Genomic DNA, 13,484 nt, shown 5'->3' with positions numbered 1-13,484 from the left:
GCTGATTTGCACAACTCAGAAAATTATGTTGCTTTTCTTCCACAGTTTCCATGGGGAGAAAGACTGAAAATACCGGCTGCTGTCACCCTACCTTGAGGAAGGAAGAGCACTTCCACTTTATATAATCTCATAGTGAAGATGTGGGTTCAGATGCCCTCGGGCAGAGCAGGGATGTGAACTGGTTTTCCCACATCTTCAGTGAATGTTCCAGCCACCCGAGTACTGGAAAGTGCTGGGATTATTCTTCCTTCCAGCCTGTGAAACGAGACTTTTGATTCTAATGGTACTCACAAAAAGTGATGGGCACTAAAATATTGCAGAAATGTCAAAAGAAGCTGTTCTAGTCTGCCCTAAATTGGCCTTTTTAGTTTATTTATTTATTTATTTATTTAGAAAGTAACTAATACACAGAGGATCATTCATCCATTCATCCATTTTCTACATTCAAGGTAGTAAGACCAGCTGCTACAAACTATTCTTTTTCAGATAGTCAAACTCCATCATCCCTATCAGGACGCAGACATTGTTTTATATTTATATTTATATATTGTCTTTATCACCTTGGATATCCTTATTGATCATTCTACTCTCGTGCCTTAGGGACAAACACAAGATTTATGTTCATCTTCATTTTCCTGTACCATGTTCAAGAAATGTATAGATCACGCATGTTTTTTCTCCAGCTTGATAGAGCACTGGAACATCAGTTCCATCTGGCCTGACAGATCTGGTCCTGCTTTAATGGCCCATTCCTCACCCACTGATATCTCCATACAGCACTTAGGCAAAGCACCTCCTTCAATCACTTTGCATTTTGGGACCCAACTTTCATCACGTATTCTGAGGAAAGTATCTGTGTATCCTATGAGCATAAAGCCTCTTCCTCAGGTATTCTTTCATTTTCATTCTCGTAAAGAGAATGAAAATGCTTACTGAAACTAAACTTGCTTATTGAAAGCAAACTTCTAAGTTAGTTTTTTAAGAAGGGAGAATAAATTTTATATCTTGGTCTATTTTCATATAAAACCACTTATGCTAAAAATTAGATACTTCTCTACTTCCTATTTTTTAATAATAGCTTGTATCTCTACATATGAAAGTTGTCTGTGCAGGCACAGAGTTGAATTCTTTCATTTGTTGACATATTTCTAAAATATCAGAAAATAATCAAAATATTGAAACTATAAAATAACATATTAAAAAGAGATAGTCACATAAAATTGTACACTGAAAAATCACAGTAACAAAGTATGTCTAATATTAATACTATAAATTTTGAAATAATTGTGATTAATTAAAGCTACTTTGTATTTAAAACCACTTTGTTAGTTTTAGAAAGAACTCCTGAGAACTGAAAAACCACAATGATAACCTCATTCAAATAGTAACTTATTATTCTGAGAGAGAATAGTTCACATAAGTACAATTTCCCCCCAACTCTTCAGTTCTACAACTAGATTTCTGATTTTCCAAACCACAGACACACTCATATTTTGACTGGATAACCTACATTTCCAAGTCTGGAGGCTCATGACTGGGGGTGTTAATGCCACAGCAGTATCTGTTAGGCATCCTCCAAATGCCTCCATCTCTTTTCTGTCACTCTGGTACCCCTACTCTTCTGAGAAGCCTCCCTCAGTGCTCTCCCAAGTATCATGCCACATGCAGAAGACTGGCTCATGCATTTCCTCTTCATTCTCTGCTTCCTCAAATCCTACATAATGTGAAAATGTAAAGAACATTAACCATCGTGTAGGTTCCCCATTAACTGAAATGTTCCTAGTGACTATCATTGTAATCTCTTTTTACACCATCTTAATCCTTCTTATGTGGACTCACATATAAAACTAGAAATAAAAATATTTCAGAAAGCTATCATTAACCCCAGCACCAGGCTTTATTTCTAATTCAGATTTAACTTCCTGAACTAGTTTGGTGAATATGGAATACAATAATCCATATCAGAAGATGACTTTTGGATGTTTTCCACGTCAAAGTAGAATCAATATACACTGATATTTTTTTCATTAACATCAGTTATTTCATCATCAGTTATTTCTGTTTCAAAACTAAAAGAAAAACGTAGCTAAAGAATAACTCAAACAGTACACTGAACTTTCCTTTCTTAATGCTGATGTCAGTAGCAAAAATTTAAATTCTCCTTCCATCATTGCCCTGTATTTTGAGTAAACAAACAAACAAACAAACAAACCAACAAAAACCCAAACCAAACCAAATGGAAATACTCTGACAATAAAATACATAATAACATGTAAACATAAGGATGGAAGATTCAAACTACGCTGAAGTTTTATAAGCACTTTCTCAGAAATATAAGCACTGAAAACGTTGGACCTTCGAGCATTACGTGGGCACTTCAGGGTGATGGATGAGATGCAGTATCTGCCTACCTAGCTCAGAGTCAGGTGAAAAGGGGATGTTTTTGCAGTCAATAACAATGAAAAACTTTTCTTTGGACATTAGTGTTTTGCCTTGACAATTCTACCTTGAACAGAATTTCATCAGAAAAGCAGAAAACCACCATGCTCTGTGATGAGCTGCAAAATCTTTTTGGCAGGACTATCTGATGCGGACCTGATATACACCCCATTGCATAAAATTGTACGTGTAACTGACTTCTCATCAGGGTGAAATCTTAACCCAACTCACGTCAGATTTGTGACCGATTTCATTGTAGCCGCAATTACCTCCTTCATATTTTTTAACATCTTCAGAAAAGACAATTAGCTGCTTCTGGCCAAAGCAAACAAGGAAGCACCTTCATGGCAGATTTCACTGCCATGATCTTGTGATGAATGATTTTGTCTACCCTATTTCCAATAATGACAGAGAGAGCTGAAGTACTTTGGGTTTGGGGAAAGGTTGAAGCTGGGCACAGAGATCTGCAGACAAAGGTTTTCCCCTGTAAGGTGCAGTTTCGCTGGCTGCAGGTGTTGGTCCTGCTCCAGCAGTGTATTTCCACCCAAATAAATGTCACAAACTGTGCTCTGCTGAAAAACGGGCCCGGCAGCTCCATGAAGACATAAAAAAGCCTGTACAAAACTGTGCTCTTCAAGTGCCCGCACCCACACCACGAACATCAACCTGCTCTGGTTTGCGTGAAGGTATTTTGAATTCAGTTTTTTTCCGCAAGGTCTTTTGTAAGTGGGGAATAGGTTTTGCCCCCCTGTGTCAGAGGAACCCACAGACGGATCTGCTACGGGGACCTCTTGGGAAGGATGCGAACTGGGGTAATGCACGGAGGGGAGGGGGAAGGTTGCATTGCCCCCCGGCCCCTTAGGGTATTTTCTCCCTCATTTCTCCCGCTGGTTTACCGATCACTGCAGTGACTCGCTCCAGATGTGGAGCGTGGGAAGTTTTGCTGGCAATAACCCAGCCCACACCTGGGGGTCTGGCCAGCCCCGTGCCTTCCAGGACGAGGGACCGCAAGTAGCCCGAGGATGCGGCCGGCGGCTGCGGCGGGAGCATCACCCGTCGGACTCGCTGTCCCGGCAGGCCGAGCGGCGGGCGGCGCGCATGCCCGGCCGGCACAGCCCGGCACAGCTCACGCCCCCCTCGGCCGGGCCGTGCGCGGCGGAGCAGCGGGAACACCATGGAGGCCGTTCCGCAGCCCCGGCCCCGGCCCGGCGGGGCCGCCGCCGCTCCGCCGCCGCCCCCGGAGCAGGAGCGGAAGCTGGAGCAGGAGAAGCTGTCCGGGGTGGTGAAGAGCGTCCACCGGCGGCTGCGCAAGAAGTACCGAGAAGGTAACGCGGGGGAGGGGCCGCCCCGGCCGGGCCCCCGCTGCCCCCGCCGGCGGCAGATCGGGGCGTCCCCCCGCGGGCAGGGGCCGGCGGGCCGGCCCGGTACCCCTGGCGCTGCCGAGAGGGTATGTCGGGGGAGGGTGGCCGGAGCAGCGGCCGGGAGCAGCTCCGCGCTCGCTTCCTGCTCCTCCCCGGCCGAGCGGGGTCGCCGCTGCCATTGGCTGCCCGCAGCCCCGCCGAGGGCACCTGGCTGGGGCTGCCGGGGCTGTGCCGCTCTCCTGGAGCTGCTGGCAGCGGAGCCTCCTTCCTGGCTGGGGTGGGAGCGTCCCAGTCGAATAGCAGTTTTCCAAACTGAGGATCTGCAAGAGAGAGGACAGTAGGTCATGAATGCCAAGAGAGATTGAACGGTGATCTGGAAAGGCACAGGTCTTTGTGAATTGTTTGTGCCTCCTGTCCTTCAGTCGTAGAGCAGTAGTTCGGTATGGAGCACTAAGCGAAAGGGTTGGGGTAAAGCTGTTGTGAAATAAATTACTCGGAGTCCTTGAAAAGTCTACTTTGTCATCAGTATTAATGCCCTTGTGCAAGGTTCCTGTGGGGGTATTGGAATGCTTTAAAACCTCTCTGAAATGCTAGCACAGATTGCAGAACATTCATCTATTCATTCTTGCAGTGTCCACAGCTCTTTGGTGCATACCTCTAGAAGAACACACATAAAATGGGAGCTCTTCCTGTTGTAGGCAGCAATTCTTGCCTCTTCTCTATATTTGCATATGACACTTGGTTGAAGAAACAAGATCATACTGCCTTCTGGACTTCTAAAGTCTCCCCTGGAGCCAGTTAATGGGATTTGGGTACAAATACCTACCTATCTAGACACTGATTGAATGTTGCTGTTTGTTTTGGTCTTGGTGAGTCAAAACTGAAGGATCTCCCTTCTTCGCTGGGATGTTGGGAGAATGAACCTAATATATATAAATATTGAAATTCTGGGAAAGGAGTCCAGCTTTTAGCAGTACACGTTTCTTTGTCATTCCAGAGTGCCTGCAGATTAAGACAGAAAAACGTTGGTACTGCTAACTTTTTTTTTTAAGTGAGCAATCTCTATAACAACTGAATTTTTTTAGATGAGAGCCTAAATTACATGGAAGTCATTGTAAGCCTACTTCTCAACAAAGAACAAGTTTGTGTGCAAGGGTAGGTTGTGTGTAACTGGTTAAGTAAAAGACAGAATAGCACCCTCATTTACTTCGTATGTCCTGTAAATCATGCATTAGTGAAAACTTTAGAGTGATTTTTCTAGTCCCTCTAAATGATATGTCATTTCACTGAGAGTTCAAACCAACCGTTCATCACATCTGTACAACAAGAACTCCACCTACTCATCCAATAGCAGGTGATCCTTACAAGTTAATAGTGGTTAGTGGTCAGTTGTACTTCATATGTTAGGTTCTTTTAACTTAAGAATTTTATTTTTGTGTCTTTTCTCCCTACATCTCTCTATGCTTCTAAAAGCAGATCTGAGAATCTCCTTCTTAAAAGCCCTTAGTGCCATTCTGAAATTGTAATACTAGGACATGCTTTACCTCTGAAGGATCTTTTCTTGGATTTTTTTTTCTGTAATACTCGGTGACACTGACTGGCAAGTAACTTAGCTTGAAAAAATCAAAGATGGCAGTTTGCTAAAGCAAAGTAAAAAATCAAAAAATAATCTGTAATTTCTCAGTACAGTTTGAATTATAACTTGGATATGAAAAAGCAAAGAGAAAACACCCACATCCTTGCTTATGTGCTTACAGCTCATTACACAAGGAAAGTGTCTTGACTCCACAGTGTAGTGCACTCACCTCTTTATGAAGCAAAAGCATTTTTCTGTATTATTCCAGAATCTTGTATTGTCTTCTTTTTTCCTTTTTTTTTTAACTCTCTCTGCCTCTTCTTACATTTACTAGAGTTCTGTGAGCTAGTTTCCATTTTGTCTAGATAAGCAAACATGCAAAATTGCTGTTGCATGGACTTCAGTTGTTTGTAGGAACTAAAATAGAATCACATATTAGTTTTGTTGGTAGATGAAAAAGCATGTTGAGTATCCTTCTGAAAGCTACATTATTATTTTGCACAGGATAGATATGTCTAAGAAAGCCCTTGATATTGTAATATGATCTTAAGTTATTGTCTTCTCTTAGAAGTGTTGCGTTAGATGCGTCCTTGAGACACTGAGATGTGTGTTAATAGAAGTTATACAGGCTTGATTTTAATAAGCTGATTTCTTTGAGAATTCATTTACCTTGCTGATGTTAGCAAGGTTTGTGTTTTAATGGACAATTGTAAAAGGTAAGCTAGTGTATTATCTGAGTTGCTTATAACTGTCACCATTGCTATAATTTTGTTTCATTTCAGCATTGGTTCACCTCTTTTGAAGATGAACCAGTGGAAAAGCAACAGTGTGGTCCAAAACTGCAAGCTAACATGTTTTTGAAGAAGTTGCATACTTGTCAAAGTGCAAGAGCAATATTTCTTAACTAGGGATGCATCACAGCAATTTTTTTGCTGTTACTAAGGAATTGCTACAGTTTAGTCAGCATCATGTCATCTAAAGGGTTTGATTTTTTTTTTGTTGTTTTTTCTGGTTAAAAACTAACTCTTGAGATTGATCAAAACTGAACCTTGGCTTGTTTTTTACTTTCTGCACTTGTTGAATTGCTTCTGCTAGTAAGTATCGTGTGTTTTTTATGTACTTCTGTACTGTGACTCATGTCATATCATAGTCCCAGAGCATGCCAGTGTCTTTGGGACAAGCATTTACCATCTTTGAAATGGTGAAGCTGAAATGCTTTTAAGTTTGCATTGAAGTGCATGTTTTTGTTTTCTTAATTTTAGTTTTTCTACTGTGTGACGAGTACTTTAGTCTCTTCAACTTGGTTCTGTTGCTTTGTATCACGGGTGACCCCAAATTTTACAGTTTTCCTCTATGCATCTTTTGGGCACCTGTAGCCATGGGCTGGAGCATGTTGTGTTGGTTGCATAAATGCATGGATGTTTCATATATTGCATGTAGTCTGATGTCTGTCGAGCCTGACAGATAGACTTGTAAAAGCAGATTTAATGGTTCATAAGGAACTACACGAGATCTACTGAACATCTGCTATGTGATGTATGTTTGTTTCCAATTGCTTGTAGTAGCCAAGTAGGTTTAATTTTTACTGGGATAAAAATCCCTTCTCCTGATACAGAGGCATCCTGTTTTTCTCTTAGTTGTTTATTACCTTAGTCATGCAGAGCTGTATTTATCAAGTAACATTTTCTCTGCAACATGACCCTCAGTTATAGATGGTTTTGTGTGTAGTCTGAAAGATGATTTGCAAGACCCTGTACTTCTCCCTCAAAATCCCATGTTGAGTCCAAGTGGAAAAAATTGCGGAGGTGTCTGTAAAGGTATTTTATGACATATTTTCCTGTATGTTCACCAAAACAGTTAATTTCTCCTTACATGCACCTGTTAAGGCTGTTCAGGCTTAAAGAATCACACAGAATTGGTGTTTGCCATGTTACTAGTTACAATATCACAGAAACTAGCAGAAGCATTTCTAGATAGTAGTTTGATTCCTTAAAAGATTTGTTGAAACTCATCAAAGTAGATAACAACTTTCTTAAAGGTTTTTCAAATTCAGAAAATAAGGAAGAATTTAAGGACCCTGCCTGATGATAATATGTAGCCTGAATAGATGTGGTTTAGACATTTAGACAGAAGAGTTGGTCTGAAGTCAGTTGCTTCATGGAGTCTTCGTCTCTCGTGTTTTTCATGAAAAACCTTGAGAGAGCTTAAGTTCTTCCCTATGTGAAAGATTCTGAAATGGTGTCATTTTTCACAGGACAGGAAAACTTTATCATTGAACTCTACAGGATAAGTTTAGAGTTGTTAGTCCTTTTTTCTAAATATAACTGCTTTACAGTAGAAATAAACCTATGTTTTCAAGATCTCAAGTTGTGTTTCCTCATTTGCATTAATTTCTTGGAAGAAGAAGAAGACATTTTGTAATACTAACTGTTCCATTTTCAACTAATAGAAACTAAATTTTATTTAATTAAAATGAAAATTGATATCATTTTATGACATGAGGTTTGATTGCCTTTGAAGTTTGCACACCACAGTTTTGCGTGGAAGCTTTCATTAGAAATCCCATAATATTTTACTTTTTGCAGGATTTAATTATTGCTATAATTTAGTTAGCCCATAAATTTGAAAAAGCACTGGCTGCAACACAAGCTTGCACCCACTGAACAAACAGGTATATGTCACCTTCTTCCCTGCTCCTTTATTGCCCTAGTAGGGAAGTTTGTGTTCCTATTGCAGCATCAGCATAATGAAATCTGTACCTATGCATCAACTGCTTCCAATTTTTGCTCCTGCATTTGTACAAATTTCCAAATTCAGTCGTTTCTGTTAAAAGTGTTCATCTCCTCATTGGTGGTGTTATGGTGAGCTCATATTCCATCCCACAAAGTCAGGCCTGGGGAAGAGGAGAGTGAAGTTTCCAGCAGAGCAGATCCAACACCTGGGGGCAGTAATTGCTTAAACTATCACAAACAAGCTCCTCAGCGTTTGTGTGACAGCCATCAGAGACTTGTAGCAGATCAGAGACACAGATCAGTCTTCAGGGTGATCTAAGCTGACCCCCTTAGATGCTGAAATATCACATGAATTGCGCCCTCTGAGTCTGTTCAGCGTAAACAGATGGATAGGAGGTTTATCTAACAGGTCAAATGTAAAAATCCACGTTTGGTCAAATGAACCCTTTCTATGTAAGCAGAGGGAACATAGACAGAGAAAATTAGATTCTTACACTTCAGGTTTTTAAAATATTTTATTCTGAAGTATTTCAGGTAAATCCTGAGAAATATGAAACAAATACTAGTCAGACAAGAGAAGGAAAATATTAGCTCTGATTGCTTGAACGTCGTCCAAGTTGAAGTTCATGTTCTGTACATAGATGTGTAAAACTGGAAAACACTGAAGCCAAAAATGCCTAATGTCTTTCACAAGGAATGCTGGATATGCTTTTAGTTTATCTTGTATATACTGAAAATTATGAAGGTATAATTGCTGATACTCTTCATATAATTAATTTTTCTTATCATTGCCACTGCATCCATACATTAGTAGTACAGCTAAATTTCAACTGACAAGGTTAATGAGGAAATTTTATCAGATATTCATAGAAAGTTAATTTCAGCTTTAGCCTAGTGAACAGTGTAAGATTGCTTTTCCCATTTACTGTTTAATATGTTGTAGAAGCTAGTTTACTGTTTCCAGCAAGTGAGAGGTGGTCTTAAGAGACTGAAAATGAGATGAATTTTTTCGTTCTGCAGTGCATTACCAACAACAAAAAAGAAAACTCAGATATTTTGCTAAGCATTGCTATGGCCAGCAGCCTGTCATCCAGTTATCCAGAAGGTATCCAGTATTGTCATGGACATGTGTTAGTTTTGTGATAGGTTTGCTTTTTTACAATGAGCAAGATTTATTTTTATTAATTTATTATTAACATTAATAACTATTATACAAATATTAACATGTCAGTTTTGCTTCTGTCTTTCATTGGTAGTCAATGTATTGACCTTATTTTCTCTTCTACCAGAGCCTTCAAAGCTCCGGTAGAGAAGAAAATAGGAAGGCAATTTGCTGCAAATGGAAGTATTGAAAAAGGAATGGATTGAATCTGGTTTTTTACATTATTTGTATTTGCCAAGGCTTCAGACCCTTAAACCCTTGTTTGGTCTCTTTTTTTTTTTTTTTTTTTTGACTCAATTACAGCTACCTTGAATTCGGAACATTTTAGTTTTCCAAAAGGAAATAAAGGCAGTTCTAATCCCACTTTTTCTCAAGTGCTAAAGTAATGTTTCTTTTGGAGGAAGTTGTTGCTTAATATCTAAACCTGCACTGTGTGTACATGAAGGCTTAAATGCACAATGTCAGTTAAATTTTGGGATGCGAAGTTTATTTGGTGATGAATGAAGTATTTTGTGCTTAGTTTTGAGATTTTCAGAGATGGCAGCACTGTTTTTTGAAGAGTACCAATGAAATTAAGGAAAATAGTAATTATACATCTCTTCTTGTGGGTGCAGATAATACTTTTATAACTCTATATGACAACTATTTTATTGCTTGATAAAACAAAATTATTCAGATTAGTTGTTTGGGGTTTTATCCCATTCCAAAATGAAAAATACTGACTTCAGCAAAACTGAGCTCTATTTCCTTTATGTTACAGAGGGTTGTGTTTTGTTAAAAATGCCAACTGATATGATTTGTTCTGTCAGAAGTTGGAGAATAATGGACTAATTAATTTTTCTGTTAACTTCATAAGCATACCTTAAATGACAGTTCAGTTTAACACTCTACAAATAAGTGTCTTTTAAAAATAATTTTTTTAAAAAATGGGATGGAAGAAAGATGTATTTTTTTGTTCTTGATAATAGACTTCCTGGAGAGAAGAATTATGGTGTAGGATTATCCCATCAAGAATGGTCTTCTCACATTGTTCTAGGGAGCTTTGATGAGACCTTGTAAATAAATGTGGAATGAGGGGAGTTCTTACCAATCTTGTATGATTCTTCTCTATTAGAAATGTTTTCAGTTGCTGAAACTTACAGCTAACGTTAGGTCTCTGTTGCTGTTACCCACAATTAAAATTATCTCATAATTGAAAAATAACTTCTATGTGCCTGACCTGTTCTCTCTGTGACAGTATTCAGCAACTGCTGATTACTCTGTGGGAGAGTTCAGGGTTATGACTTGGCTATTCTGCAGGCAATATTAATGTGGGTGGAAATTACTTAGATGGATTCATCTGTTCTAGGTAAATAGTATTAGATTTTTGTTACTACCTTAGAAAAGGGTGTGCTACAGAGAACAAGTTGGTCAGTCAGTTGTTCACTGACAGAATTCTTGGAAGCAGTGGGCTTTGGCCTTTCTTGTTTTTAAAGGAATAGTTCATCTTCAAGGTGAAAAGTAGGTAATTTATTTATTTTCTAGATAATTCTGGATAAAGTTGAGCAAATATTAAATAACTTTAGAATAACGTCACTGTAGTGATTTGAGTTTGTGAAACTCCTGTTATGACCTAGGTTTACCAGTCAAACTTTTCAGCTGAACACTGGCATAACTGGATCTGAGCTGTATGAAGATCTCTGAAAATTCAGTGCTCAAAAGAGGTTTTAAATTGCCTAAAAGGTGATCTCTGGGCGCACAATAAGAGTGTTGAGTCGCCTTTATATTATGATATGGTCATGAATATGTGAGATGAAAAATTAATACACAAAATCAAGTATTAACTTTAAGATGTGATCAATGATGCAAGACTTTTTATTCCATTACATTAGCCTACCACAAATTGCTATTTTATTTGCAGTGTTACTGATTGCTTAACAGAAGATTTTATTTATCTTATTTTTCTAGTAACTGTTAGTTTTGTAGTGAAACCTTCCTGTTTATTTTACTGCCTTTTTGGTTATACAAGCAAGAATTTATTGATTCATAAATAACTGTTTAACTCTAGTAGAGTTAATGCAGTATTTGCACATGGATTATAATGTATTGCTGTAAAAATTAATACACAGTGCATTGTAATGTATTGATTAAAAAAATCAATACATAGCTTTTATGTGTTCTAGGTATCAGTTTGAAATTGGATCCTGCAAGACCTATTGTAGTCACTTAAAATCTCAAGAGATAGGAAGGATTATTTGCATTTTCAACTCTGTATTGGAGCATGATTCTGGATTTAAGGCTTCTGTGAATCTTATATGCCCATTTGTGTCTTCTCAAAGCTCACCCTGGAAAATAATGGGGGCAAAAAACCCAAAAAAAAAATCCACTCCCATTCTGCTTGCTCAAGGGAAGCTTGACTTCAGACTCTTTTTGAAAGTCCCAGCACAATGGTGCCAGTGTTTTAAGATAACCCTTTTATCTGCAGTTGTTTTTGGAGCTTCTCTTCATGAAAGGGCAGAGAAATGGGCATCATATAAGTCAGTATTGACAGTGGGTCGACAGCAGATGCTTAGGCAAGAGTAAGTGAGAAGTGCTGCTGGATTATCACTGTGTGCTTGCTTACCATTCTATCTTTGAGTGATTTCATGGTCTAGGAGGTCCTGAGGTAGAAATTGCATCTTCAATATGGAGTTTGTCATGGATTTTCTTCTCATAGTTTGCCCAGCTGCATGGACTTTAAACTCAATTATACATTTTATGAGGAAATAACTTTTTTTTTTTTGCTTTTAAGCTGCTCTTTCTGAATGTCTCCTACTCTTAGAACAACCAGACAGTTGCTCCATATTTACATTTCCTGTCAGCTGTGATCTTGTGGAGGTCTGTCCTCTCCTGCTTTCACCTATATTCTTCTTTCTTCTATTTAAGTGTTCCTTATACAAAAGTTGTGCCATATCTGCCTCACATAGCCATTTTCTGTATCTCTGTATTGGTAAATGAAGATAAACCAGAAGTGCACACAGAATTGACTTGATATAGGATGTGTGATGAGATTACTTCGTGATGAATTTTTCAGTTTTGTTCTGCATCTCTCTCCTAAATCATTCTACTCTATATCCTATATCATTCATATAATTCAGTTTTATTTTCTTGTCAGCCCAGAGCCAAGAAGCTGTTACTGTCATAGGCAGCTCTGTTGTAACCCAAAGATCATGTCCCAGCCTGCTGTCTGTCAGCTTTGGGTCTGTTGCTGTATATCTAAATTTAAGATCTTTTATATGTGGATGCTTTTGACCCTTGTCTGACTTTGAGGGAGAGGTGCAAATCTATGCCTTGTTCAGAAGGAAGTAAGAGCTGCTATGAGAGCAGGATTCGGTGTTACGAGACATCACTACTTTGCTGTAAGTAAGGACTGGCTAGTTAAGAACATCTTGTTTTTGCATATTTCTTCTTTCCCATCTGTCTTATTTTTTAATGTTAAGGAAAAGGGGTATTTGGCAATAGAATAATCGCTTAAGAATAGACCAGATGACATACTGAATAGTATTAAACTTTGGATTCTGTATTTGTGGTATTTTCCTTCAATAAGTCTTCATTCATTTACTTTTTACTTTCTAATTAGCCATGTATTCTTCAAACAAATCTTTAGCAGGTGCAGATCATTCAAGCATTTCACAATTATCTGGAGCATTCAATAAGATTCAAAGTATTGTGTCAAAGAAACTATGACAATATCTAACTTGCACCAGAATTAATTGGCTATGGAGAATTACTTTGAACTTGGCTAGTGCTTTCTGGCTTGGTGCTGTATAGATTCTGCACTTCAATGACACGAGAAATATAGATTAATACAGATTCCTCAGAGTTGTACTTGTTTTGCCTCCTTTGCTGGTAGGCTGTTTTCTGCTCTCTTTTCTCAGTACAGTATGTTCTGTTCTGCATGATTGTTTGTACATAAGACTCTCCTGAAAGCTCTGGAAAAGTGGCCCACAGGTTTTAGCAGAAACTGCTGTGGGGGCCTGCCTGTGACGTGGGTGTTTTCTCTGCTCTGGTGGTCAGCTTGCTGATACCTTTTTGTATAAAGCATATCTCTGAACTTGGATCATTTGGGAAATAATGAGGGATGCTATTCAGTGTTATACTTTTTTCTTTTTTTTTGTCCATTGCAATAACTGTCTTGTATATGCTTGTTGAATAGCAGGCAGAGTACCTGATTTCTTGCATAGCTTCCCTGTTTT

At 38.7% G+C, this 13,484-nt stretch overlaps 1 protein-coding gene across 1 annotated transcript in view; it reads left to right on the top strand.

Moving 5' to 3' along the window:
* The first annotated feature begins 3,446 nt into the window (after positions 1 to 3,446).
* Positions 3,447 to 13,484, top strand: part of BMT2 (base methyltransferase of 25S rRNA 2 homolog) — a 36,768-nt gene continuing 26,730 nt past the window's right edge. Inside the window, 2 exon segments of the mRNA XM_064655996.1 lie at positions 3,447 to 3,575; positions 3,578 to 3,764. Of these exon segments, the coding sequence (XP_064512066.1) occupies positions 3,462 to 3,575; positions 3,578 to 3,764 (301 nt within the window). The 5' untranslated portion in view covers positions 3,447 to 3,461.

Source organism: Pseudopipra pipra, chromosome 5, assembly GCF_036250125.1.
Source record: "Pseudopipra pipra isolate bDixPip1 chromosome 5, bDixPip1.hap1, whole genome shotgun sequence".
NCBI classification, from domain to species: domain Eukaryota; kingdom Metazoa; phylum Chordata; class Aves; order Passeriformes; family Pipridae; genus Pseudopipra; species Pseudopipra pipra.
This window is presented reverse-complemented; position numbering and strand designations above follow the sequence as displayed.